Source organism: Lichtheimia ornata (genome assembly GCF_029851405.1).
Source record: "Lichtheimia ornata isolate CBS 291.66 chromosome Unknown scaffold00013, whole genome shotgun sequence".
Lineage (NCBI taxonomy): Eukaryota > Fungi > Mucoromycota > Mucoromycetes > Mucorales > Lichtheimiaceae > Lichtheimia > Lichtheimia ornata.
The window spans coordinates 465,467-492,137 of NW_026695333.1; the positions used below are offsets into that span (position 1 = coordinate 465,467).

The following is a 26,671-nucleotide window of genomic DNA, read 5'->3' on the forward strand; positions in this document are numbered from 1 at the left end:
ATTGTACTTCGTTCAGTTACGTATTGCTCATTGGCAGCTAATAGCCACTTTTGTGCATTCCCAACTTTTGTGCATTCTATTGTAGGTGGACGATGCTCCTGCTCCGAACATTTCATTTCCATGATTAAAGTAGGTTGATCCGAGCTGATTTGGTTGAGTTACGCTCACACAAGATTACATCGGTTGAGCTACATCGAGCGTGCTTTATGTCCAGAGTGATGTAATCTCTCTTTGACCGCAGCTCAACCGTCAGCTCGGATCAATACTGTCGTAGTGATGTCGCAGACAGGGCATCGGTCCCATGCAGTGGATCCCGCAACAATGATGATTGGATAAAAGTGGCCGTTAGCTAGCAATACATGCCTGTTCCTAGATGATCTATAAAGTAATTATACATTGACCCTTTCATTCATGCAAACGTAGCTGTGTTACACAACACGACCCTCTGCATCTTTTGCTCTGCCAGGGTCCACCTACTTGACAATGAACAAAGACCACTTCTCATATAGCATCACGCTTACAAACATAAAGATGCCTGTATCTCCAAACTTTACAATGAAACGTGGGGTTTTCAATAGTGCAATGGGCTCGGCTTGGCCAACAGCACCTTGTGTGAAAGTTTTACGTTCAATGTCGCAACCAGCCCAAAAAATATTTTTTGGTGGTCGTCGTCGAAGAGGTCGACCCACCGATCCAGTTTGGCTGGTGGCGACATTGCGAAATCTGGGATCGCCCACGATGAACTTCATACTTTGACACAAGATTCCTTTGACCCCGACGAGCACGTTGATCTATTAAAGAGCCCACGTTTGATTGTAAAGTTTGGAGATACAGGCGTCTTTATGTTTGTAAGCGTGATGCTATGTGAGAAGTGGTCTTTGTTTAAAGTAAAGTAGTATGACTATAATAGAGCAAAAGATGCAGAGGGCGTGCTTGTGTAACTTGAGTCATTCAGCACAGGCGATGCATGATTCTTGTACGCTATTTAGGAATAGTTCAAAATGCCGGCTAATAGCCCATTCATCCCACTCTCCATTGTTGTCCAATCCAATGCATACGAACGATTGTCCTGCTCCAGCCCATCATCTCCATCCTTCAACTTTCTTGATCCAGGGGAATGTGATTGAACAACGCTCAAACAAAAAAGTATCATCCAACTTGAGGAAAATCTACTTAATTTCCAGCTCTTCCACTCACCGCTTCTTCCCTCTTGCTCCCTTCATCAACTGTTGGCCCCATTCAAGTACAAGTACCACCTGCAAACGATTGTCCTGCTTCAACCCATCATGTCCATCCTACAATTGTCTTGATCCGAATGTCTTTGACTCAATGGCAAATGCATGGCGTGTACACAACCATCTTGTTACTCTTCTACAACACACTCCTTCCTTGATACTACACATCGTCTTGCGCACTCCTCTACCGCAACCAAACGTTACAGCATTCATTCCAGCAGTTATTAGCAAGGTCTTACTCCATTGTCGCTCATCACTTGCAGCGGCCTTTTTCACGTGAACAGCAGATAGCCATTGTACAGAAGCAGCTTTATTGACGTGTAGCGACGTGCTTCAACACATACGACTCCTTATGCATATGGATATGGATATGGACATTGTTTTGATACAAAGGATGGAAGGATATGGATATGTATAACACGTGGAAAAAGAGCCTTTGTTCTTGTGCAGACATTGTCAACTTGACCATTATGCATGAAGCTATCATCCTGAACCACTGGTGCATCCAATTATCGTACTTGACACGCCCTTCCATGGCAGCTATTATCATCATCCTTTGTTCAACCGATCAACCATGTACAACCATCATCATCCAACTTCATGTTTTGTCACGCCATGCATCAAGTGCCACAATACCTCGCAAAGGATAGAAGCTTCCCATATCGATGTACCTCCCATTAGAGCAACGCATTGTACTTCTCCATCTCGTGCCCAGTCTATCTCTTGTGAATGATGTTGTATTAAAGGGTTACTTTCGCCACTATGGCATTGTGTTGACCAGCCATTTCTAAACTCCTAAGACACTTTCATTCTTCCTAAGTTGGACCTCGTCGTGGTAGGCATTTGATCCATTGTATTATATATTTATGGTATGGCAAAGGCTTGACTGTAGAATTGTTTCCACTTGTAAATACGATAAAATAAAAGGGAATCAAGAGAAAGGGTCTGATTGATTCATGTGTCATGAACAAAGGTTGTGTTCGGTGGTTCAACTTACTTCTCTTTTCGATGATTGAGTAAGCGATCCATGAAGTAATATTTGTGATGATCTTTAGCGTTTCATTGTTAACCTCTTTTCATTGTCATTGCTGTCATTGTGGTATTTAGTTCAACCATACCATGGCTCATACACCAATACTTTATCCAACAGCATACCGTTAGCCAATCTTCTTCCCCGTTGCCATGCCAAACAACATCTTCATTCGAATGGTGCAACCACAGGATACAATTACAATGAAAAATGAAAAGAGCCATTTTATACTGTTTGCTTTACAGGTTGACGCACCATCAATGATAATGTCTCAAACAATAAATCGGCAGCAGCAAATGCGGTAATTTGAGCGTTCGTATCGTAAGCAGGTGACACTTCAACCAAATCAGCACCAACGATATTCAACCCTTCCAATCCACGAAGAATGGTTCGAAGTTCACGTGATGACCATCCACCGGATTCGGGTGTGCCAGTTGCAGGTGCAAATGCAGGATCCAGTGTATCAATGTCAATGGAAAGATACACATAATTGTCACCAACGCACTCTCGTATACGTTCAATCACACCACGAGTACCAATATCATCAATCTCACGTGCTTCGACTACCCGGAATCCTAGCTCTTGATCTTCCTATTGTAAAATAAAGTTATGCATTAACAATGCTGTGTGTTTAAATGTAGAAGATGTATAATCATACCTCATAGCCATTGGCATCCACGAGATTGTTGCGAATGCCAGCATGGATGGATTCACCCTTGTTGATAAGTCCTTCCTTGGAAGCATGCCAAAAGTACATGCCGTGGTTCATTGCTGATTCATCATCAGGACCAACACCTACAATGGCTGGGTTCCTTTTTGAATCGTTGAGTGGGTGGGGTACATGTGTGCATAGTAGTAGCAATGCTATACTTACCATGAGTCCAAATGAGAATCGAAATGGATAACGGACACTGGGCCATAAATTGCATGGAGTGCACGTAGAATTGGCAAGGTGATGGTATGGTCACCTCCCATGGTAAGCAATCGTGGGATGGTTCCCTTTTCTATGTCAGCAGTGGGATGATCCAAAAGGGACGCGTATCCGTATTGCAATTGACGGAGAGCAAGATTCTTGTCAAAAGGTCTACGTGATCGTTTGGTGAATCCATGCATCCATTCATTGTTATAGAATAACGTACGTCATGAAAATATCGCCACAATCAAGCACCTTGGCCCAGCTACGAAAAGGGTCGACCTTTTGAGGCACATTGTATCCACCCGTTAACAAGGTACGTCTTGAGCCTTCACGAATTGCTACAGGACCAAAGCGTGCTCCAGGTCTGTAACTGACACCTTGATCCATGTCACAAAAAGACATTAGCTCGAGTATAATAGGGTGCAACTGCTGCTCTTACCGCTATCAAAAGGAGCACCAATAAAAGCAATGTCATAAGTGAGTGAGGCATTTTGCAAGCATTGGACATAAGGCAAATGTGCAAATGTGCCCAAGCCAGCATAAAGACTATCGGCTGCAACGGGATCACTAATGAGATCATCCTTATCGAATGTTCCATGATGGCTATTGGCCTTGGCAGCAAAGGAATGAATGGTTGCATGCGTGTCAGCGGGGGAACTCGTTGCATGGCTATCGTCAGGATAAAAGGTTGCATGGCTGTCATCTGGAGACTCTGAAACAGCAAACACGGAATCAATGGCGAAATCATCCTTGTCAGATGTCCCTTGTCTATTATCTGGGTGAGCGTCGTTGACGGCAAACGAATGAAAGGTTGCATGAGTGTCATCAGGAGAATGGATTGTGGCGTCTGATACTGCAAGATGCATGAAAGAAGGTAGCATAGGGGTTGCACATGCAGCGTTCAAGATGGTAAGAGCACACACAGTAAGCGATAAAGAGGGATACATGTTTTGTTTACTAGAGATTTATTCTCCTTGTGGAAGAGATGGATTGTATTTATATACTTTCAGCATGCAAGCAACGCGAGAAATCCCGATATTTCATCGTACACAAAGACGTTTGAGTCATGTGTGCCTTATGCGTGTCGTTGTCGTTTTTACGTTGCACATTGCTTGGCATTGTCCATGCAACCTTATTGTGGCGTCGTTTTGTTTCCTTGCCAGATACGGATCAAATAACCTTTTACCATTGAAACGCCAAACTTTATATGTTTAGAAGATGTGAAAGAGAAAAGTGGCCTGTGTTATATCCAAGTTCGGAATCATTGATGTATTACGAGTCCGATGGATGGATGACAATTGTATCGGAAAAGTACTACCGATACATAAGAGTTTGTTCAACAAGGAAAGGTGTTCAATTGTATTAATAGCAAGTAAAGGACTACTATAATAGTATAACGGGTTTGTTGTTATCCTATGATATCGGTTGTTCGCGTGGTCGATATGCCTTCTAAACCTGGGAATCGGCGCCAAACTCATTTTCCAATCCAGGTTCCAAAAGGGCAGCGTGTCCCAAGATAACAATAGCAGCTGCGCCTAAAGAGTGACAAAACAATGGATCGGATCAGCCTCCACCATGTCCAGTGCTATCACGTGGTATGTCTCAATGCCAAGTCGTCTCATCTTACCAATAATCCAGAAAATGGTACCAGTCGCACCTGAGAATAACAAGAGCACCAAAGATGCGCCACAGTATGCTGCATAGAGAGATGAAGGAGAGATGCTGTTACCGCCAAGAGTGATAGGACCATCCTGTCGAGAGATCAAGTAGAAACCACCAAAGATGAAAGCAATGGTAAACAACAGCCACCAGTTGGTTACACTAGTGTCCATCACACACATATGCATGGTGAGTCAAAGAATGGAAATATGGAATGTAAACGCCACTTACACAGCATAGATGGACAAGCCTAGAACGATAAAGAAGTAGTTGGCCGCGAAATGCTGCAAGTTATAGCTACGACCCAAAGAATGAAGAATCAGTTGTCTGCCATTGGGATCTCGCAAGTCATCTGCCAACACACTTACTTCCAGCGCTTTGTGATTTCAGGGAAAGATGTCGTGAAGCTGATTCTGTTTCTATCGAAAAAGTCGCTCAGGGGTCGTACGTTGGCAAACTTCTCTTGCCGGATCTTTTTCAGGAAACCAAGCCTGGACTCGGCTTCTGTGGCGATGGTGTTTCCCAAGTGCTGAGCAGCTGTAGAGGCGGATACAAGGGGCTCGGATGTTGTCATGGTTGTTGGTGTGGTTGTGTAAGTAGTGTAAAGAAGGAGGAGAGAGAGAGAGAGAGAGTAATAACCGAAAGAGGATGATGGGTGGGTGGCCAAGCCCTTGGCATGTCCCAATATTAACAATTAGCAGCTGCTTCTCCAATCACATTCCTTCCTGTGTTATCCATCATCCACCCAGGCACACAACAATTATGTTCTTTAGCATCACACATGTAACACAGCACCATCCATCATTAGTTTCTATAATTTAGTATGCTTACAACAATAAAGCTAGGGATAGTAAATCATACATCTAATAATTGGAATAGCAACGTTGATGCATGCAGGAAGAAGGTACTGGATGGAGCCATCAATGTTTTAATATGCAAATGTAGATCACTATTCTTCATTCCTGATTCATGTTCCAGTACTATCACATGCAACAAAATCGTCCCAACTATGTAATGAAGCAATGTTGTCTTGTATTGGCGGCTCTTTTGGTATCCTTTGATGTGGAATGCGGGGTTCTTGATAAGTCACGTGCTTGCCATTTCAAAGCTCTAGAAAGAATAGCTTAATCAAGTCTCATATCAGTGCACTTTTTGATGCAAGAAAAGATGCTTTACGTTGATGATGAACCTCTTCCAAATGCTTTTGACAAGGATTTTATTGCGTACTTATATACAACATTATCCCTATCGATGTTGCTCTACTAGTTACAACGTGAATACAACAAGAAGATAAGGTTGTTGAGGGTGCATGAATGCAAGCATACGCTATGTGAAGTGCTGCCATGAGATCTATGCCCAAAGATGACGAGCTTAACGTCTGTCACATTCATGCAGGAACTTGAAGGTCGTTGTTAATGCAAAAGCAATATCTCGGCGGTCACACCAGCTGTATCCTTTTCTTCTTTGCCTTTGTCGTCTCCCGCTTTTACGTGCAACATATGATCACCCCCACTTTCAAAGTCGATCAAGACAATGACTCGGTCACGATCTGCATCAATACGCCTTATGTGAGAGTACGTAACCCGTGTTCAGCCTTGATCAAGCTGCGATCGCCGTATACCAATGACATTCCAATTCCAATAGGCTCAAGACGTTGATCTGCATGTCTCTGGCAGCGAATTCCGGTTCTTTTTGCGTCCCTACTTTCTACGGTAATACCATAGGCGAGTGTTGTTGTATGACGTATGATGCTGATAGTTTATTCTCTTCTTTTGGGGGAGGTGCTAATAGCCTTCATTTTCCGGGCAACCTTGTTGAAGACGATGACTCTCGTGCGACTTATGATCCCAGCTCTGGCCAGTTCACTGTCAAAATCTCCAAGGAAACCAAGGGCGAGCATTTTCCTGATCTCGATCTCTTGACCAAGTTATTGGCTCGAAAGGGTGAAGCATCGACTGATAAACCAAAAAAGCCATTGATCGAAGTCATTGGTGAAACATCCAGCGAAGAGCATCCACCTCGTGATCCTGATATCCAAGATGGTAAGAATGTGATATATAAGGTGTACTTTTATTAATGCGTATAATAGCCATCGATTTCAATTGGGAACTGCCACAGGATATGCCAAGTCAACAAGAGATTCTCACTAGCAGCTCAGCGTCCTATGGATTCAACAACCAATACAGCGGCTATTTTCAACATGTTCATGAAACAGCCAATGAGATCAACGATATCACTGAACCTGAAAAGTCAACCATCGACTCCCGGCGGCATGAACGTATTGAGATTGAGGATTTAAAGTTTGACGAGGATCACTATGCAATGGACTTCATCAGTGAAATGGATATTCAGCATCTCCTAAAGTACAAAACCATTTGGCACAAGGAACTTCGCCGTATACAAAAGAACAATACAAAGGAATCTGGTAATGGAGAAAAATGGTATGAGGGAGTCGTATGGAAGCACGTGCTAATGGTCCATGTAACATTCGTAGGTCCATTAATCCAGGAAGTGGGAACGCCAATGGATGGATTAGATATGAGCGCCCTATCAATTACGGATCCCAAAGAATCACTCGTCAAGTTTACCGCAAAAGACGATGCTATGATGCGTAACCTACCCAAGAAAGAATGTGAGTTTGTCTAATAAGGTGATGATGGATTTCAACTTACATGGATCCTAGACCTACTATCGAATGAAAAGAGCACATACCTCGGTCTTGTCGACCTGATATTTGCATACAGCTACAATCATCGCATGTTTGAAGGAGAGAATTCGGTTGAATCCGTATGGTGTATTGGAAAAGTGAGCCCAACGCTCTCATGCTTGGAGGTAAATCATTTCCATATGCTGCGAGTGTCGACACAAACACGCTAATCGATTCTTGTGATCAGCAATTTTCAACCCTGAAAGATGTGGTCATTGCCTGCTTCCGACGTGTATTGGCCTATCCATTGTACAGGAATTTCACACTATGTGAGAAGGTACTACAAGACGTCTATATCCTTTTTCGACTTGGCAAGCGAGCCCTCCTCAAAGCACTGTTGGAGATGAAGGACTTTTTCGATCATCACGATGTTTATTATGTGTACAGCAAAATCTGGCTAGATGATTACTGCACTTGGATTCAGCATGCAAGGTACGTTGGTAGTGGGAATAAACTGCGTCAATGGGAGGATATCATGTTAAGCCTTTACGAACTTAGTGATCACGTCCTACGAACATTGGCACATGAGCTGCATCACTTTACAGTCAATAAGAGCGATATTGGATGGGATCTTGAAGACATAGAGACGGTAAGTGTGTTTGAAAAAAGATGAGGAAGGTCGACTCTAAGAGATTGTACTTTATAGATTGCTCGACAAATGCAGCAAGAACAAGGAGAGGAAGAAGAATAGAATATACGTAATTAAGAGGCGGTGATGGTATCGTGACAAAGAAAATAGAAAATAAAAAGGAGAGAGACCAGCTCTACGATGTCACAGCTGTTGTTGTTGGGAGTGGTTTTTGTGATGCATAATAAAACCAACGCATGCATGATTTGTGTTCGTCGCATTCGGCAAATGCTTTTTCAATCACTCGCTTGACATGATCCGGGGACAAGTTATTGAATTCGCACATGAGAGGGATGTTGTTACGGAAACGGCGCACCATAAGGTCTTTGTTAAGATATCCTGTTTGTTTGAGTGCTGAAGGAGAAAGAATGAGCACAATCATAATGAATGAGTTTTTTTCTTTGTTACATACCTGGGATGGATGACCATTCGCCTAACGGCAATTCCAAAGCACGTTCGTCAATATCAATGAACCCTGCCTGCTTGAGATACTCGCCCAACCGATCCGTGATGTTGCGTTCAATGCCGCAGTTTGCAAAAATCTCGCCATACCAATGGTCGGCAAGAAACAGATTAGGCCCTGGATGCTGTACTTCGAGTTCCTGCTCATACAACTCAACCCATCCACCAGGTTTTAGCACGCGATACACCTGCGATAACGTTTCTGCCCATCGATGTGCTGGTGAATTGACCATCCATACATCACGCATCATTATGTAATCGGCGCTATTGTCTTCAAAGTCCTCAAATCCAGTACAGCCTTCATGGATCACGACGTTATGAAATCTCAAATTTTTCAAGCTGTCAGCGAGGCTTGGGAGTGTTGCGTTTTCATAGTCGATGCCAACCACCTCGCATTCAGGGAACTGTTGTGCCATTTCCATAGTCCACATGCCTTGAAAAGAAACACGAATCAATGAGCCTGATTCATTTTGACATCATCCATATTGTTGTTTACCTGCACCACAGCACCAATTGATAATAAGGGAAGGTGACTCGAGAGGTACTTTAAAGTTGCTTCGCCAAACATACTTTAAAAGATAGTGCTACAAGAATAAATATACATTGACTATTTATACCCTGCCGTATCCTGTGTATTCTTTCCCATGACGCAATTTACCTGACGCTGATGCCTGCATGAGCATGCAATAAAACAAGCGTGTGTGAGTGAAAAAGAGGAAGATTTAGGAACTCAAAACGGGCCCCTACCTGTCACGTTCCTTTCTACGCTGTGCATCGGATTCTGGCAACGTAAACAAATCCATCAGAATACGCTCGCTTGTGTTTTGTGGCTGATATGAGGTTGAATATTGCTTTTTCTTTTGCGAGGTGGAAGGTGTGGGTGATAATGCTGATAAAGGTGATGACTTTTGCTGATTAGGTACGCTTCCGGATGATGGGTGTACTTCATCCACGATCTTTTGTACGGCTTCTTTGACGGTGGTGCCACTTCCTGCTGAGGATAATCCTGTGTTACTTCCATTGCTTGCGGCACTAGCAGTATGAGCAGCGGCTAATACCATGGCGTCGCGATTGACCGCATCCCATCCAACAGTGGAGTCTGCTTTCCCAGAGTTTTTTGAGGTTGTTACTGATTCCGAGCTTTCAGAATTTGCGCTGGCAGCTTTATCATTGGGTGCTGTTTCTTCTTGTTGAATTTGCCTCTGTTGCTGTTTTTGCTGTTTTTGTTGCTGAGCTTGTTGACGCTTGATCCGATTCATTATTTGGTTCCCTTGTTGCTGCAAGTGTGATAGTGCAGGTCGTGTAGTGCGATTACTACTACCACCACTATTCTCCTTGACGCTGCTATTATTGCTTTGATGATCATCATCAGAAGATGATTTGGATTTAGATGTTTGGTTGGAACGGTAGCGAAATAAATGGGCACTGGTGCGCCGTCCTCGACCATGGTTGTCTTGGTTGTTACGATGTCGTGTGAGTTTGCTTTCGGTGGATCCCATCTGGCTATAAGGAGCCTGGCTTCTTTTGCATGCTCGTGAGGTAAATATATAAAGGTAAGGTGTGTGCAAAAGAAAACGGTAAACAAGGGAAAAAAGTGAGAGAACGAGAGAAAGAGAGAGAGAGGGAAAAAGAGAGGGAAAATGAAACCCTCGCGATGCTGCATAAGGAGGCGCGGTATTTCAATTCGCTTGTCTCTTTATTTTGGCCGGGGCATTTTTGCTTTCTTTCTCGATAGATCACATCATCGCTTTTCTTTTCTATTGTCTTTCATGCCATCCACAAACACCCGCCCGCCCATATCGGGTTTAAAACGCCCATCATTGGCAGCGGGCACATCCTTTGAAGCTTTGTATACCGCTTCTTATGTGGCTCCAGACACATGTATCAAGCGGTCTGCATCCGATACTTTCATTGTTCATCGTGCAAGGGAGCAACAACAGCGTGCTCGTCAAGAAGAAATGGCTTTGCTCGCTCAAAATCAACATGACCAAGTGGAAATGCTATCGTTGTGGCAGCTTTTATGTCTTACAATTTGCATGGCCGGTGTTCAATTCACATGTAACACAATTAAATCGGCTGCATGAATATTGTCTAACCACCAACAATATGTTTGTGGGACGTTTCTCACCAATAGGGACCGTTGAGCTTGCATATGGGACACCTTATTTGCTATCATTAAAGTTGTCCAAAGACATGACGGCTCTGGTTTGGCTTGCAGGTCCACTTTCAGGTATGTTAAACAATGAAAGGCTGAGGGACTTTTGACATGATGCACAATTGCTTACTACAAAATGATGTATTATTGATCATCACCAGGCCTTGTGATACAACGTAAGCTCATTTATTGGATGAAGACAAGATGTCATGTTGAAGAGTCACTAACTACTTTGCAGCTTTAATTGGTGCATTCAGTGATCGATGTACGTCAAGGTTAGGAAGACGAAGACCTTTTATGATCGGTGGTGGCATCTTTGTATGCTTATCCATGTTATGCGTTGCCTATGCCAAAGAGATTGGTGCCTACATCATTAGGTTGTCGGATACCAGAGACATACCAGAGAACATAGAGGAACAAGTGAGTGGATTCATTACGAATTTTATACGTCAAGATGTGTTCACACGTGTGTCATTTCTACTACAGGAACGTCGGGCAGCTATTGTGGTGGCTGTCTTGGCATTTTATACCCTTGATTTTTCTCTCAATGCGGTACAAGCATCCTGCAGAGCACTGATTCTCGATATTCCTCCATTATGGCAACATCAGCAAGCCAATGCATGGGCTGCACGATTATCAAACGCGGCCATGGTGGTCGGCTATTTCACAGGATTTGTGGATCTCGTCAAGGTGTTGTCATTTTTGGGTGATACGCAGATCAAGGTTTTTTGTATTGTGGCCATTGCAGTGTTCATCGTGACCATTTCGATCACTTGTATCAATACGCATGAAAAGAACATCAGCTCAGAAGATGGGAATGATGAAGACGAGAGGTGAGTCGTTGTTGTGTCATCATATTCGACAACACACTCACACCTTCCGCCATTGTTGTTGCATAGCAACCACTGGTACGACACATTTATCTATGTTTGGAAAGCACTACGATCATTACCCACGCCTATTCAACGGCTTTGCAATGTCCAATTCTTTGCTTGGCTTGGGTGGTTTCCATTTCTTTTCTATAGGTAAGCTTTATATATATATATTGAATGGGGGACATAACAGCTAAAGAATGATGGTAGTACAACGTGGGTTTCTGATATCTATTTTCGCACGCATCCAAAGCAAGATCCAGGATCATGGGCGAAAGGAACACGTGCTGGATCATTTGCATTGCTGCTCCATGCCATTGTGTCAGTGTTATCCGGGATGCTATTTCCATGGCTGATGTCGATCAAGTCATGCGGGAATCTCTTTAGTACCAAAAACATTTACACAGCTGGTAATTTGATCTTTGCAGTGTCAATGCTATCCACTATCTTCATCACCAATGTTTGGGCTGCTACGGCCATTGTTACCATTGTTGGTATTTCGTGGAGCATCGTGTTGTGGATTCCTTTTGCTTTGGTGGGCGAGTACATTAGCACGATTGGTGCAACTTCGGATCATTCGTCTCCTGTTATCCGGTCACCTGCATTTTCTCAAAACCGTGAAATTGGGAGCAACGCAACGCTTGCTTCATTATTGATTGAAGAGTCATCCAACGACGAAGCTACCAGTTCCAGGGCATCACATACCAATTATGGAGCCATTCATAACAACGAGAACAATGACCCTGTATCCAGCACCCATGACACTCACGATGAAGCGGATGCTTTGGTGGAGGAAGAAGGATTGGATGCAGGAATGGTATTGGGCGTACATAACATGTACATAGTCTTTCCACAATTTGCTGTTGCCATCATTGCATCTCTCATTTTTCGAGTGGTGAGCTGGGTACAACATGGAAGAGCCGACAAACCTATCGATAACGACAATGAAGGTGGTGTCAATGTTGCGTGGGTACTCGCCTTTGGTGGTGTCATGAGCTTTGTGGCCACCATCCTAAGTCGTCGCATTATCCAAGTGCCTAATGATGCTCCTCGTTCCCCATTGCGATTATTCATGGACGATAGAGTCTCCATTTGATCGTTCATAGTGTGTATAATTTATTGTATGTACAAAGATGATAGCTGTAATATATATCCATTCTTTTTCATATCATCCACGTCCACCACCACGTCGCCTAGATCGAGTGCCACTTGTATTGTTGCTACCACTAACAGCGGGTGAGGCCCCTTGTTGCTGCCAATTGGCTCTTCTCTCTTCCAATATCCGTGCCATTTGTGCATCCACCTCCTGTTGTACGTGAGGCACCTTTTGTAGACCATGCGATGTTCGCAGCTGATTCACTCGATCTAATAAATCATTGCTGGATAAGCGATAAGGTCCCTAAGACACACGTTTTCTTGACACTTGCCATGTAATGGTTCATATTCCTGATTCCGTACTCGGTTGACAGTCTGCTGCAAATCATCACGTTCTTTGACCAAAGAGGCTTCAGCTTCTGTTGTCTAAAAAAGTGGCCGATGTCAATACCAATACTGCATAGACGCCATCCATCCATATCACATTATCACTTGCCGCTTCAAGATCACGTTGAACGTTTTGTATCATATCCAACAACATCCGTTTTTCCTTTGTCAGTCGTTGTCGTTCTGAAATGACTTCCTCCAAGAGGTGCTGCTTGTGTTCCAGCGATTCTGTCTTTTGCAAGAGGTTGGCTTTACAATCGATCAACGATTGAGTAAGGCGTCTATGGTCATATCGCATAATCAGACACTCAGTTTCACGCGTACACAAGCTTCTATTTGACGTACTGGAGATTCTTTAAGGATTCCCGTTGTTGATCAGCATCGGTGGAGGGCTCCATGGTGGTGAGTTGTGTGGTGGTAGTGGTGGTGGTTGGCAGAGGAGGTGCAACTGTAGAATTTCCGCCGCTTGGTGCTTGTCATAGCCCACCTATCTAGTCCTTCTATCACAGAGCAACATCAGCTAGGCACCTATCATTATTACTATCTATGAATACAGAGCTGTTTGATCTTCATTGTAAATCGATAAAAGTATCATTTGGGCAATATCATCTTTGTTCACCCTTGTATACGGTTCATCCATCATGTGATAATGCATGAATCCACTCGTTTTGGCATACATTTACAGAAAAATGGTGGATGAGGAGAATCCTTTCTCATGCTTTATCTAATCAGCTAACATTTAGAAGGATCACAAGATGTTTGATTAAAGTCATCCAGTGAGAAACAGAGTACGTTGCCATGGACACCGTAAAGGAACCCCTCTTTGGATCAATGCCCATTTATGGTCTCCAATGACATTTCTTTTTTATATAACATGCAGCAGTGCATCCTATCAATTGTGCCCTTTACATATAGCATAGGATAGCTATCCATCATATCCATCAAAGAGAAACAAGCAATGGGAGGTGGTATCTCAAGTGGCTTGTGTCTACTTGGGTGGAGTCAAATTGAAATGGGTGATGCTCAGCTACCCGTTGCATCTCCTCCTCAACCATGTTTGGCATTTTGAGTATGTATCCTGCGTTTATTATGAACACCCATACAAAGAAAGACTAACGAGTACAATTACAGCTGCTGCTGCACGCAATGCTTTTGCTGTGAAGCCCCAAGGACAAGCGGCCCGTGGCATGGCCTACAAGCTCAAGTCGCATTCAGGTGCCAAAAAGCGGTATGCATTCAACACTACGACCAGTCGTTTTATGCCCATGGCATTGACTCATGGACCCCTTTCCTTAGATTCTTCCCTACGAGCAATGGCAACTTTAAGCGTTGGAAGGTTGGACTTCGCCATTTGAACGTGACCTTTTCACCCGAACGTGTCAACCGTCTCAGTCGTTCAGTCTTGGTCAACAACACACAAAAGAAGATGCTTCACAAAGTCTTGCCATACAAATAAACAACCACACAGCATTGCATACCACAATCAATGTATTCTTATTATCAGCAGCATGTTCAATCAATGATATCATCAGCCGAGTGGGATGAGGATGTTGATATGGAGATTACGAGATGCGTATTGTATCATGATGGGACAAGAGTGATGGTGATATCCAAGAAGAAGGGGCCTGTCAACTATTATCATCTTCAACACTACTACTCCTCAACACACAACATATCACAGGCGGTTTGAAAAAGCATGTGCTGCCCCGGAGTTTGGGTCTGTGAAACGGAGGGGAGTGGAAATAAGACATGTATCGCCACTTTGCAATTACTTCTTTCTTTCCCCCTTTCCTTCCTTTCATTTTGCTTACGTCTTGGTCTTTCCTCCTTTCTTGTGCTTGATACCCTTCCAATGTCCGATACGCTTCAACCAAAACATCGCTCATCATCCTACCAACGCCTGAAAGCCAAACTGAAGCGCAACCCTTCCTCATATACAGCCGTCGACAAGAAGGATTGGCCCAGACCACAAAATGTAACCGATCTACTGATTCATGCAATCAAAGGAGGAGGCAGTTACGTATATCGATCGATACAATCAATTCAATCCACAGCAGCACACGTTCAACTGACATGTCTTCTATAGGAGCATTCCTATTGGCATATGGTATTCGAGCTGGTGTTATCTTTTGTTTAAGCCTGCTACGAGTGATCCGAAAAAGGTATATCAGTTATCGGCATCAGGAAAGGGGAGGCCCTGTGATAAGAGTATTCATGCATCATGTGCGTTTATTCAGGGCTGCGTTCGGCAATATCATTACAGCATCGCTTAAAAATGAGACGGCATTACGATTTGCTGGCATGTTTGGAAGCTTTGCATTCTTATGGAAACTAGTCAACAATGGCATGCGGATTTATCGTGACAAGGATGATCGTTTGAATGGATTGGTCGCTGGTGCCGTTGCTGGATTGGCTATTTTATGTGAAAAGCAAGAGAAACGGGTGGATATTGCACAACAGCTTTTTGTCAGGTAAAGGAAGTGGTGTTGCCGTGTGGATTTAAGCTGATCACAAGCCTTCTTGGATAGAGCTTTGCAAGGCGTCTACAATGCTGGCAAGGCAAGGGATATCTTATACTTTAAACATGGTGATGCACTTTTGTTTGGCTTGGCTTGTGGTCAAATTCTATACGCATATACGGTTAGTCATTGGATATGGACGTATTCCAGCATGTGGGATTCTCACCCCATCTTGTTACAGATGCAACCACACACTTTGGACCCTGGATATTACAACTTCATGGTTAAAACAGCACGTGTCCCTGGTGACCTTCTCATCCTCAATGAAAAGAACGTACGTGGATTCCCAGTCAGCCAACAAGAAGCCTTAGCAGCGGTCAACAAATTTCGCCCCACAAAAAATGCGTTGGCAATCACCAAAGCCATGCCAGAGTATCCAGCTGCCATTCCTTGTGAGATGATTCACCCTTGGGTGGATGGATGTCATAATACGGCTGTCGAACGATTCCTGAAGGTATGCCAGGCCATGTTTCCAGTCTATGGCACATTGCATTTTGTACCAATGCTATTACTTCGCACCAAACATCTTCGCAAAGAGTAAGTGAAATCCATATTGTGATGATGGGATGGGATGACTCACACTATAAAACAGCCCAAAAGGTATGCTTGCAAAGACATCCCTCGCCACCCTCAAGTCATGTGCCTTTCTCGGTCTATTCGTCATGCTCTATCAATACCAAGTCTGCATGCATCGCAAACTCATGGATGCTGGTGTGATCAGCAGTAACAGCAAATACTTTTATGGCATCTTTGGTTTCGTTTGCTCGTTCTCATCCATCTTTTTGGAGGAAAAGAAACGTCGTGGAGAATTGGCCATGTATTGCTTGCCCATTGCTCTCAAGAGTGCATACCAAATTGCCTATCAACGCAAATGGATTATCCATATCAAGCATTTCGAGGTGATGATGACTAGCGTTGCCATGGCTATCATTATGGTAAGTTGCATGGTTACGGATGGGATGTTGTTGTTGGAGGATGAGGATGATTTATTTTGTACAATTAGTCTTTTTATCAAGAAGAGCCCGATGTTTTATCCTCTTTTGTTCGAAAGATCATGTATCAATTCTTTGGAAAGAACTAAAGATTCATATGTATATATACAAATGCAAGATTACAAGTAGAATGTGTCAATCTAGCTATGTTTTTTTGGGGGGTTGATTATATGCAATGACTTTTTGTATGCGTATGTGCGGCAAAAGGGGAGCCAGCCCGTCGAATGACGCGGGTATCGGATGGTGTGTGTGGGGAATATTGAGCGTTGTCGGTGATGTTGTTGTTGTTGTATCTTTTTCACTGGGCGGCGATGGTGGAAAGAGGAATTTGCATTTGAGTGAGTTGCAAAGAATAAACGAGAGGCGAAGGTGCTAATAGTCGTTTCTTATCGTATGCACCATCGTCATTAGATGAATGATTGATAGGGCTGACACGGGTCAGTGCACCGTTGACTTGACATAGATCAGCGCCGCTTGCAGCCACGGGAATAGTGGCACCTTCTGAGATGCCTTTTTCGACTGTGAACACAAAATCTTCGCGATACTGATTACGACGTAACAACGAGCATTGGATTTGACGGCGGTGGTCAAACATGGTTTTGATCTGAATAGGCTTTTCCATTTCAATCTTATAGGTGACTTGACGAGTCTTTGTATCAAAATGAGTAGCAGTGGCATTGGCTTGATCAAGATGAACCTATCAATAAAAAGCCATTGAGTGATTTGACTCTTTTAATTTATGATAGAATGGGTACTTACCAATACACCCCAATCATTCTTCAATGGACCGGTAGTAATGCGATGTTCAATCTCCCAATGACAAAATGCTTGCATGGATTTACAGGTACGCTCAGCTCGTACGAGATCGGCCAGCGATAAGTATTTGAGAGTATGGATGATGATTTCTGGTGGTAGTAAATCCATTGTTGTTTGTAGTAGTTGAGTATGCTGAAAAGAACAATAGAATGCCGAAAAGTGTGGGGGAGAAATAAAAAAGAGGGGTATTGGATGACAACAGAAGGCGGAATGATGAACAAGACCATGGGTCTCGGAGAGCTTTGTATTTATATCCCTTGAGATGAACCAGCCAAATATGGGAGTATGGTGATGTTTATCGATCGTTCAGTGGGCTGTCAACTCATCATCCAATAACAATTTCAGGGCTGGGATGCAGTTCGTGTCGGAGTCCATGTTTATCTCGGGGGACAAGTTGGTCTTTTGCAGAAAATACACCCATTGGGAGACATCCACCCTCCGAAGCTCTTGCGGCGCTTAAACGATGATTTGATGGCTTGATAACGGGATAGCGTTAGGCACCATCAGGTTCAGTAACGTGGTGCACCCTGCAAATGACGTAACGCCACTTGATAACGTTGTCATCCCGATCCCTTTCTTAGTTTCATGACAAGATGCATAAATTTATATCCTCATGTGATCCATCAATGATAATGAAATTGGTCAATTCTCATTCAATGCTTATAAGAGAAGGTCTGCATATGTCTATGTGTATGTTGATGATGATGGTGCATATGCATTAGGTGCATGTGCGCTGGTAGAAAGAAATTGGGTGGTGGTGTGCTGTCAAATCAGCCAAATCACGTTCCTTTTTCCTTTTCCCTTTTCCAGTAATTATGGTCAATATCGCAAACGAGGCAGGCAGTTTCTTCCAAACCGACGCCGAGCTCAAGAAGCAAAAAGAGAAAGAAGCAAAGTACAACTACACTGAAGGCGAATGCATTCAACTGTCAACCAAAGCCTTGGGCCTCATCGTCTTGCAAAGCGGCAAATACGCCTATGTTGCTGAATCTGGATTCAATGCCAAACGTATCAATCTCGAGGCAAGATTACACTCATCCAAGAGGATGCAACATTGTGGACGTCATTGGAGCTGACGCGATCTCATTTAATAGACTCGAAAAGCAGTAAAGCTATTCAAGGGACACTCTGGCCCTGTGACAAGTTTAGCACTATCATCGGATGGGGGTACTCTTTGGACAGGATCATGGGACAAGACCATTAAAAAGTGGGATACCAAGGTAAGGTGTCACTTTTGTCGAATGAATGCATAGCTTAACATTGAGCGTGGGGATATTCATCTTGTTTCATAGACTGGTGAATGCGTTGCTACATTGCATGGACATACCGATTTCGTCAAATCATTGCTGTTGGTTGGCTCCACACTTTATTCGGGCTCCTCCGACACCCATATCCGTCAGTGGAACACTGAAACAAATGAATGCATTGCCACGCTCAAGAAGCATTCACGTGCGATTGAAAGCTTAGCCGTTGATACTCCTGGTCGCTACTTGTATGCTGCTTCATCGGATCGTTTGATATCAAAATGGGAGATCGCTACCAACAATTGTATCGCCACATTTGATGAACATGATACAAGCGTGTATTGCGTACGTGTGTGGGATGATGAAATGTGGACTGCGTCCGCTGACAAGACCGTACGTCGATGGAATACAGAGGTATGATATCAAATTCCCTTTTTTATATGTATATGGCATTAATCATCTATATAGACTGGAGTCGTGGATACAGTGCTTGAACATCCTGATCGAGTCAAATCGGTAACGATCGTGGGGCCATATGTAGTTACTGGTGCAAGCGATGACAACATTCGCGTCTGGGACATTGCAGTAGGTCACACGAACAACTATTTAGTCTAATCGAGGTTTTAATTTTTGGCGGGTGTTTTATAATAGTCTGGAAAGCTTGTTTCAACCATCCGGGGTCATTTCGATGAGGTGGGGTGCTTGGATGTGGTGGGCACCACCCTATTCAGTGCTTCTCTTGATTGCTCACTCCGACGTTGGTCTATCACACGTAAGTTTGAAGCATATGAAAACTGCAATATATGGCAAAACCCATGCTAATCCTACTACATACTATTGTACAACCCTATCAGCCTCTGCATTGAAAGAATACAACGATAAGCCTTTACGGGTCCCAGCTGAAGAAAAGGAATCCACCGGTCTAACCGAAGAAGAGGAACGTGAATTGGCAGAATTGATGGGAAGCGATGATGATGAATAACTTGATTTGACACTTTTCTCACACGCCAACATGCATATTACATTTCCATTGACATTCCCCAAGATAAAGCCCTTGTTTTATTTTCCAAATTTAAACTTTTTCAATCCATTTGTGAATTTGTTGCCTGAAGAGCCCTTATCTCTGTTGAGTTGACTCATCCGATAGCGTTGGGCATTCTGAGCATCAGCACGATAAGCTGCACCAAGTCCTTCCAAGTTGTCATTCCAATCATCATCATTGATCCGATGACCATAAGTACGTTCTTTGAGTTTCTTGGTATAGGATCCAACGACGGTGGCAAAGTAAAACTATTGCGTGTATGCGTGTTGTGTGTAAGCAAATCAAGCCAACCCCTATTTCCCTCAACCCCCCAAATGATCATTACCATGGCAATTTGTCCAACAAAGAGAAGAATGGCTAAACCAATAACACCTGCTTGCACCGCCTGTGCACAATTGGCCAAGCCATAAGTGCTTCCTAATTGCATACCCAGGAACGTCGTTTTGTATCCAGCAACTGAAACAGATTGATCACCACCGCCACCTTCACCCTGATCTGGGTTGGCCTCATCACATGCATCTTGGCTTTTGGATCGATTGACAAGGGCAAGGATAAAGGTAATAGCATCCCAAATGGTCAAGATGAATACGAGACACACCCAAAAGAGAAGCTTGTAGAGTCGCATCAATGCAAGTTTGCCCTATCACGTATTGCATTATGAGTCCAACTCAGTCAATTAAAGAGTAAAAAGGTACACCACTTACCGCTGCACTGGCAAGGATGCCATATATGCCGATCACTGCAGTTGCAACTACGCACAAAGAAAACAAGGTGGTAACACATTGTGTGAGCTTTTCAACGTTTCACCAGCGTCGCTTTGTGTGGTTCCTCGCTCCTTTTTTTCCACTTACTGTATATAATAACCGCTACCCACGGCAGCACAGCATGGATAACGGATAGATGCATGACCATGGCTACAACATGAGGTGTAAGTACATTGGCAAAGGGCGTGAGAGATGAGCTGAATGGCATGCTTACGATTCATGTGTGCAAATGTAAGGGCTACCAAGAGGGCGGAGACAGCCTAATGTTCCTCGAGTGTCAGATCACGAAATACAGCATATACGGCATGAGGCATTGTCGCTTACAGCAATGAGGATACTAAGGATAACGGCACCTCCTCGTAGTGGAAAGATACAGCAGCATCGTCTAGGCATGTTGAAAAGGTATGTGAAGGAAAAAGAGGAAAAAGAGAAACTGCAGAGAGAGACAAGACGAGTTGGTTCGGATCTAGTCCTTTTTCCAAAGTAGCCACGTTTGGTAAGCGGTTCGTCATTACGCACAATGCAACTTGAAAGTGATAGACAAGGATATGCAATAAGATGATCATCAACATGGCCTCGAAAATGGAAAGTTTTTGATTTGGTTCCCCTGGATACGGTGGATGGAGATGCCCTGGATACCAACATCGTTTACTCGTATTGATCTTTATCAACATGCGCTATGGTCTCAAGAGCAACATTTTATTCAAGTCAGTAGCACGGTCGGATCACCATCATCAGCCAAGAATTCGATCATCGATCCCATATTGGCTCGACCGATTGGCCTAGCCTCTTACGACGTATTCCCCGTCTTCAGCCACACACTCACGTAGATATCACCAAAGGGCATGAATAAAACGACTCTTCACCTACAAATGCATGTGACCCAGGTCGGCATTATATGCTATTTTCAGATTTGCAATGATTGCCAAGTTTTATTTTCTGCATAAGTGTATTGGGCCTCTTCTGTAATGTCCTTGCCTCTTCGCCTTCTTCCTTGCTCGTGCTCTTGAGAACTTCTTTCCATACTTGATGCCACCATTATTCTTTGACGGCCTTGGTATCGTTGCCATCGTAGGGTAGTGTAGCGTTGGTCGTATTGTGATAGTAATAACGGTAAAAAGCGGAACAATTGAACAAATCATATAACAGCAACGTTATGTGGATGGGGGATGTTGTCAAGAGGTGGATCAACAAGGGCATATATACAACTTTTCAACCTTGCGTGTTCCATGGATTACGAGCTCCTAGCCGTGCCAAAGTGCTGTCAATGCTTCAAAGTGGTTGATCAATCGCCGCTGTGGCAACCTATACTCGATGGCCTTGATTGTTGCCACTCTTCGGCTTTTGTTTTTGCAAACAGCCTCATCGATGGACTTGGTACTTGCATTCATTGGGATGGTATCCTTGGATACAATACCGTCCTTGTATGTCTGAGACTCTGATTCGGACCTAGATTGAATTCGGTTAAGAGCGAATAATGGTGGAAGCAAGCAAAGAAGCTACCTGACAACAGTGCAATTGTCTTCAAGCATGAATGCTGTATCGAACATTGGGCCATACACGAAAATGCGCCACCATGACTCCAAGGAACTTGTGTACGACTGTGGCTGCTGTTTCCAGAGAAGGACGCTGTAACCCTTCTTTAGTAAATGCACATCGTGTTCATGATAAAGGGTACTTACGCGCGTTGAGTTGCAGTCCTAATGTAGTCAAGACCACAAGTTACATCATCTTTGTTGCTAAAACATTCCTCCATAATCCGCTGTACATCGCTTCGTAATTTTGCTGAATACGGGCAATCAAGGAGGCTTCTTCATGTGTAAGCGCAAACGAGAACTTGAGGCTCTTCAAATGCTGTTTCACGACCTTGGCTTTACCATATGGGAGTACCATTTTCATCAAGGTCGTCATCATTTCCTCCACTAAAGAAAGAACTGTTAGCCACTAATCATCGCAAATGAATGTAATCCTTAACTTACCATTCGTTGTATAAAAGATCCAATTGTCGCTTCGCTTATAGTCTTATGAGCTTCAAAACCCGGCGAGCATGTTTCTCAATGTCTCCATGGGCTGTCGTCAGCGTTCTATACAATGAAATCAATAACTTCATCAAAACCATTCAATGTGGATATTACCTTGCGTTGACTCTTTTTCTTTGGCGGATCCTTTTAGGTATGTTGGCTTCCATTGACAAGGTACCCGCTGCTAGTTGTAGTTACATACCAGACTCGCCATCGACGATGCCCTGTGATGCGGATATCTTGTTGTACAAGGGCTTGAGGATCATCTTGAACCTTGCGCTTTAGGACGACTATAGCGTGAAGCATGTACTTATGTTACCAACAAAGAAGTCTCGACTTCCCCATCAGTCTACGTAGCTAGCCCTATCCGCTTCGTCTCCTTTCAAAGTGTCTCTCGTTTCCGGGAAACGGACATGGGCCTAGTGGTATACTGATTCAATGCATACACGTTTAGAAATGCATGAAAATGCACACTTGCTGCATCCTTTTAATATATAAGTGATAGCCGTAGCTAACCCAAAGGGTTCATCAAGGAACACAGCGTAAAGCAATGATGTGAGCTATAGGTAACAAAAAAGACGAATGCATGAGCAATCTCATTTTGTGGATCACATAATAAAGACTATCCTTGAGACTTACCAAAGGCCATTGATGATGCTACGCATACAAGTAGAAAGAAAGGGCGTATGATAGTGTTCGTGACAACAGCCTTGTTTATATGTGGGTGGGCGTGGGTATTGTTGTCATGATAGATTGGATTGATAAAATGGGTCAAGCATCTTGGAATGATGGAAAATCAACATTGATAAATCCACCTGCTGCTTAAAGGTGATGTTGTGTAGGTGACATGAGCTACTGCGGACAACTTTATGAGTCCCTCCGGCATGACAACATGATCAAGGGGATGGATGGACATGAAATGATTCTTCTTTTTTTTATTGTAATGGTATCGAATAAAGAAACAGCATGGTTCTATACAACACAATATGTATTTACAATCATCATGGATGAGTCTCAGCAGGCACGTAGAGCGTGATAGTTCGTGTGGGTAATGGTTCTTTGCTTCCTCCCTTATACTCGACAACACGCGCAAAAGGACAAAGTAGCTCGGATGGATCAAAGTTGTACTCTGGACCTGGTACGCATGCTGACACTTCCTTTTGCAACTTTTTACCACGATCCGCAAGTTCTGTGAGCGTGGCAGGCTTGCCCCACATACCCAATGTTTGGAGATCCGACCATTCTGATAAGAGTTGTCGAGTGAAGACACCTTTAGCATCCTTTTCAACAAGGGGTAGCGTATACAACTGAACCATGCTGACAGGTGTGGGATGGGAGTGATCGGTGGATAATTCAAGACGTGTTGCAAAGCTGGCACCGTTGTCAAGGTTGGGATAAAGCATGACGTTGCCACGCAAGTAAACAAGCTCATCCATGTATCGACGCCAAGAATGGATCCATTGACTCGATCTTAAATTGGGTACTTGGATATGTTGAAGTTGCTTATCAAGATGATCGGCTACGCGTGCATTCATGTAATCATGAAACTCTCGCCAATGCTCAGGGAAATAAATAGCAGCACCTAAGCTTGGTGGTACTTGCATCAAGTATCCCTTGCTTCCACTATCAGAGGATGATGGTGCTTCAAAGAGTTGGCGATCGCTGTCGGCTGCTGTATCAAGAATACGTGGAGCAGTCAAGCTGATGCCATAGAGGTGATCGTTCTTGTTGGTTGCTGTGTAGCGGTATTTGAGGATAGCATACTTGGCCCAGATATAGAATAAGGGTGAGAGTCGCATGCCGTCATCCAAAATGATGGCGTATTCGCTGTTGGTGGATGGATACCATGCTTCCACAAACATGGATGCTCGTTCGGTGGGCACAATACGATGACGAATATCCCTAAGACCATGTTCCCATTGCACTCCTTGCACTGCTGTTTGTGTTCTCACATCCGAACTACTTTCCATATACAACATGAGGTCCACACGATCACCCAAGTATTCGGCATTGTGAATGGATTCGTAAAGATGCATAAATGACTCCGCATGGTGCTTTTCAGTTGTCAAAATCACTTTGAGTGTGAAATCGTGCCATTCTAAAAGAAAGTGGGAGAGTATGTGTGAGATGATGATAGTCTTATTATTATTGCTCAACCTCTTCACTTACTGGAAAGCGTCTCCACTGGCAATTCTGTAATCCATGACAAGTGTTGAAGGCTTTGGGTTGGTAAACCAATCATCGTGGTGGATCCATCCATGAGCAAAACCTTTGTGTATTCCAATGCATGCTGTGCTGCTGAGGAGGCTGATGGCTGCGTGTAGAAAAAGAGCTTGGATTGTGTGATACGAATGATCTGCATCAGCTGTTGCACTAGTTCAGAGGTATCCAAATCTGTGGAGCCAATGTCGAGATGATGTATACGTGACAATGGTAAGGATGGACATTGATGGCGGATGTCATTGTCGGTGATGGTCACAATGTGAACAGCTGCATTGTTATTATCTTGGTGTTGATGCATATCACATGCAAGCTGAATCCATTCATTATTCGTATCACTGACAAAGAAAATCGCTGCCTCTTTTTGCTCATCTTGGTTCTCCAAAGGGAATTGGTGGCCAACAAGTGCATTTGGATGTTGTTCAATGTAGTTGTTGAATGCCGCACAATGGTCGTCATGGTTACGTTGTTCCACACGATAGTCGGCGTCATTTGTTGTAGGAAGACCAATCAAGGGGATGCCTGCATGTTTGTTGATACTCAAGCTAATCCAGTAGCCCAGAGCGTTGTTGTCTGCAGGGGGGATTACATCTTCTTTCATCAAGGCTGCGAGCCAATGTCGTCGTAAAAGCCACGTGTAATGAATGGTTTGTGCTGAATGTGTTTGTTGTTGTTGATGTTGCTCAATGGCTTTGCATGCAATTTGGCCATCCAATTCATGTTGTACCAGAGTAACGGATGTCGATCCCAGCAAGGTATTTTTGTATTCATTGGTGTGTGCTAATTTAAGCAAAAGGTCCAAATAACGAGAGCCTGGAACGACACCCTTATCAATGAGCCAAACAAAGTCTGTAGCAGGCACCGGTAACCAGCTGCTCTTGTCACGAACCAAGACTTGAACAATACTTGGAAAACTCTGTTGTTCCACAATCCTCCGCTCGTCCTCCGTGGTACAAATGATCCACACAGCAACAGGAGCAACAACGGATGGCTGTGGTGGTTGTTGGGTAATCGCCTTGATCTGCATTGCAACCTCCTCATTGTATAACACAATTGCAGTGACTCCTGGTAAGGACGTTTCATCCACATTGCTCACAAGTTGATTCAATTGCGTCCATGTATGATGTCGTTCAAAAGAGGGTGTTGATGAAGAAGAAGATGAAGATGCTCCTGCTGATGATGATGATGATGATGTGATACATGGATATAAGGTTGAGAGACATTTAATCAATTAATCGATGTCACCATAAATACATGTATCCATCCATACATCCCTTTTCACATACCTGATAGTAATAAAGTGTTCAATGTATCTTGGTCTAATTGCTCTGACACATCCGGGTATTGAACAATGTCAATCTCAGCATGATGATGGTTGCTTGGTGCCTTGTCGTCGTTGGGTCGTACATGAGATGATGTCCATGCAAAATAGGAGGTCGCCAGGAGCACAATGCATGATAAAAGAGCACCAGCAAGCAGTGTGAGTGTTTGTCTGGATCGTTGTGGTTGTAATAGTACTGCCATGAAGAAGTTGAAGGAATCTCAATGAGGAAGAAGAGGAATGGGAGAGAGAGAGAGTACGTGGATGAGATGAGTCAATCTATGCAATGAGCATATGGAATAAAGAACAAGAAACAAGAAAAGTATGAGGGAGGAGAAGAGAAGAAGAGAGACACTTTAAAAAGTAGAATTCCTGGAAATTGCAATTTGATTTATTCCACAAAAGGCCCTTTTGACTCACGATGGGATTCTTACCTGGTTGCCATGCAACGTACTGCAAGTAAGGCGCTGATCTTGTGACCTGTTGCATGCCTTTATTTAGGGGCACATGCATACACACATTGCATGCTTATTACTGTTATCCTTTTAAGTGTTGCCCGATAATCAACATGATTACTATTACCACC

General features: G+C 43.6%; 13 protein-coding genes across 13 annotated transcripts; 5 read left to right on the forward strand and 8 right to left on the reverse strand.

The window, feature by feature from the left end:
- Positions 1 to 2,490: 2,490 nt before the first annotated feature.
- Positions 2,491 to 4,128, reverse strand: O0I10_003919 (agmatinase; the record flags this gene model as incomplete). Its single annotated transcript, XM_058483985.1, has 5 exons — positions 2,491 to 2,856; positions 2,924 to 3,077; positions 3,140 to 3,349; positions 3,405 to 3,558; positions 3,621 to 4,128. The coding sequence occupies 5 exons, from the start codon at positions 4,126 to 4,128 to the stop codon at positions 2,491 to 2,493; spliced, it is 1,392 nt and encodes a 463-aa protein (XP_058345374.1).
- A 502-nt stretch (positions 4,129 to 4,630) lies between these two features.
- O0I10_003920 (uncharacterized protein) lies at positions 4,631 to 5,414 on the reverse strand (the record flags this gene model as incomplete). The annotated part of the gene is made up of 4 exons (XM_058483986.1): positions 4,631 to 4,716; positions 4,809 to 5,002; positions 5,072 to 5,137; positions 5,209 to 5,414. 4 exons carry the CDS (start codon positions 5,412 to 5,414, stop codon positions 4,631 to 4,633), a joined length of 552 nt encoding a protein of 183 aa, XP_058345375.1.
- Positions 5,415 to 6,339: 925 nt separating this feature from the next.
- Positions 6,340 to 8,238, forward strand: O0I10_003921 (uncharacterized protein; the record flags this gene model as incomplete). Its single annotated transcript, XM_058483987.1, has 9 exons — positions 6,340 to 6,414; positions 6,485 to 6,552; positions 6,632 to 6,882; positions 6,930 to 7,265; positions 7,335 to 7,472; positions 7,524 to 7,672; positions 7,735 to 7,979; positions 8,046 to 8,136; positions 8,194 to 8,238. The coding sequence occupies 9 exons, from the start codon at positions 6,340 to 6,342 to the stop codon at positions 8,236 to 8,238; spliced, it is 1,398 nt and encodes a 465-aa protein (XP_058345376.1).
- A 73-nt stretch (positions 8,239 to 8,311) lies between these two features.
- Positions 8,312 to 10,136, reverse strand: O0I10_003922 (uncharacterized protein; the record flags this gene model as incomplete). The annotated part of the gene is made up of 5 exons (XM_058483988.1): positions 8,312 to 8,529; positions 8,588 to 9,070; positions 9,134 to 9,221; positions 9,296 to 9,308; positions 9,385 to 10,136. The coding sequence occupies 5 exons, from the start codon at positions 10,134 to 10,136 to the stop codon at positions 8,312 to 8,314; spliced, it is 1,554 nt and encodes a 517-aa protein (XP_058345377.1).
- A 270-nt stretch (positions 10,137 to 10,406) lies between these two features.
- Positions 10,407 to 12,760, forward strand: O0I10_003923 (uncharacterized protein; the record flags this gene model as incomplete). The annotated part of the gene is made up of 6 exons (XM_058483989.1): positions 10,407 to 10,695; positions 10,772 to 10,867; positions 11,031 to 11,212; positions 11,279 to 11,625; positions 11,692 to 11,817; positions 11,875 to 12,760. The coding sequence occupies 6 exons, from the start codon at positions 10,407 to 10,409 to the stop codon at positions 12,758 to 12,760; spliced, it is 1,926 nt and encodes a 641-aa protein (XP_058345378.1).
- A 72-nt stretch (positions 12,761 to 12,832) lies between these two features.
- Positions 12,833 to 13,544, reverse strand: O0I10_003924 (uncharacterized protein; the record flags this gene model as incomplete). The annotated part of the gene is made up of 4 exons (XM_058483990.1): positions 12,833 to 13,029; positions 13,092 to 13,185; positions 13,256 to 13,427; positions 13,492 to 13,544. 4 exons carry the CDS (start codon positions 13,542 to 13,544, stop codon positions 12,833 to 12,835), a joined length of 516 nt encoding a protein of 171 aa, XP_058345379.1.
- A 655-nt stretch (positions 13,545 to 14,199) lies between these two features.
- On the forward strand, positions 14,200 to 14,602 carry O0I10_003925 (ribosomal protein L35; the record flags this gene model as incomplete). Its single annotated transcript, XM_058483991.1, has 3 exons — positions 14,200 to 14,215; positions 14,278 to 14,374; positions 14,443 to 14,602. 3 exons carry the CDS (start codon positions 14,200 to 14,202, stop codon positions 14,600 to 14,602), a joined length of 273 nt encoding a protein of 90 aa, XP_058345380.1.
- A 396-nt stretch (positions 14,603 to 14,998) lies between these two features.
- On the forward strand, positions 14,999 to 16,746 carry O0I10_003926 (uncharacterized protein; the record flags this gene model as incomplete). The annotated part of the gene is made up of 7 exons (XM_058483992.1): positions 14,999 to 15,161; positions 15,233 to 15,308; positions 15,384 to 15,617; positions 15,675 to 15,786; positions 15,847 to 16,202; positions 16,258 to 16,600; positions 16,669 to 16,746. The coding sequence occupies 7 exons, from the start codon at positions 14,999 to 15,001 to the stop codon at positions 16,744 to 16,746; spliced, it is 1,362 nt and encodes a 453-aa protein (XP_058345381.1).
- Positions 16,747 to 16,955: 209 nt separating this feature from the next.
- O0I10_003927 (uncharacterized protein) lies at positions 16,956 to 17,581 on the reverse strand (the record flags this gene model as incomplete). The annotated part of the gene is made up of 2 exons (XM_058483993.1): positions 16,956 to 17,354; positions 17,417 to 17,581. The coding sequence occupies 2 exons, from the start codon at positions 17,579 to 17,581 to the stop codon at positions 16,956 to 16,958; spliced, it is 564 nt and encodes a 187-aa protein (XP_058345382.1).
- A 707-nt stretch (positions 17,582 to 18,288) lies between these two features.
- On the forward strand, positions 18,289 to 19,699 carry O0I10_003928 (uncharacterized protein; the record flags this gene model as incomplete). The annotated part of the gene is made up of 6 exons (XM_058483994.1): positions 18,289 to 18,495; positions 18,568 to 18,693; positions 18,766 to 19,131; positions 19,186 to 19,302; positions 19,369 to 19,489; positions 19,572 to 19,699. 6 exons carry the CDS (start codon positions 18,289 to 18,291, stop codon positions 19,697 to 19,699), a joined length of 1,065 nt encoding a protein of 354 aa, XP_058345383.1.
- Positions 19,700 to 19,776: 77 nt separating this feature from the next.
- Positions 19,777 to 20,916, reverse strand: O0I10_003929 (uncharacterized protein; the record flags this gene model as incomplete). Its single annotated transcript, XM_058483995.1, has 6 exons — positions 19,777 to 20,007; positions 20,085 to 20,399; positions 20,464 to 20,510; positions 20,611 to 20,673; positions 20,738 to 20,783; positions 20,848 to 20,916. 6 exons carry the CDS (start codon positions 20,914 to 20,916, stop codon positions 19,777 to 19,779), a joined length of 771 nt encoding a protein of 256 aa, XP_058345384.1.
- An 851-nt stretch (positions 20,917 to 21,767) lies between these two features.
- O0I10_003930 (uncharacterized protein) lies at positions 21,768 to 22,850 on the reverse strand (the record flags this gene model as incomplete). The annotated part of the gene is made up of 6 exons (XM_058483996.1): positions 21,768 to 21,972; positions 22,027 to 22,152; positions 22,206 to 22,223; positions 22,292 to 22,445; positions 22,503 to 22,531; positions 22,747 to 22,850. 6 exons carry the CDS (start codon positions 22,848 to 22,850, stop codon positions 21,768 to 21,770), a joined length of 636 nt encoding a protein of 211 aa, XP_058345385.1.
- A 695-nt stretch (positions 22,851 to 23,545) lies between these two features.
- Positions 23,546 to 26,288, reverse strand: O0I10_003931 (uncharacterized protein; the record flags this gene model as incomplete). Its single annotated transcript, XM_058483997.1, has 3 exons — positions 23,546 to 24,642; positions 24,714 to 25,937; positions 26,051 to 26,288. The coding sequence occupies 3 exons, from the start codon at positions 26,286 to 26,288 to the stop codon at positions 23,546 to 23,548; spliced, it is 2,559 nt and encodes an 852-aa protein (XP_058345386.1).
- Between the last annotated feature and the right edge of the window lie 383 nt (positions 26,289 to 26,671).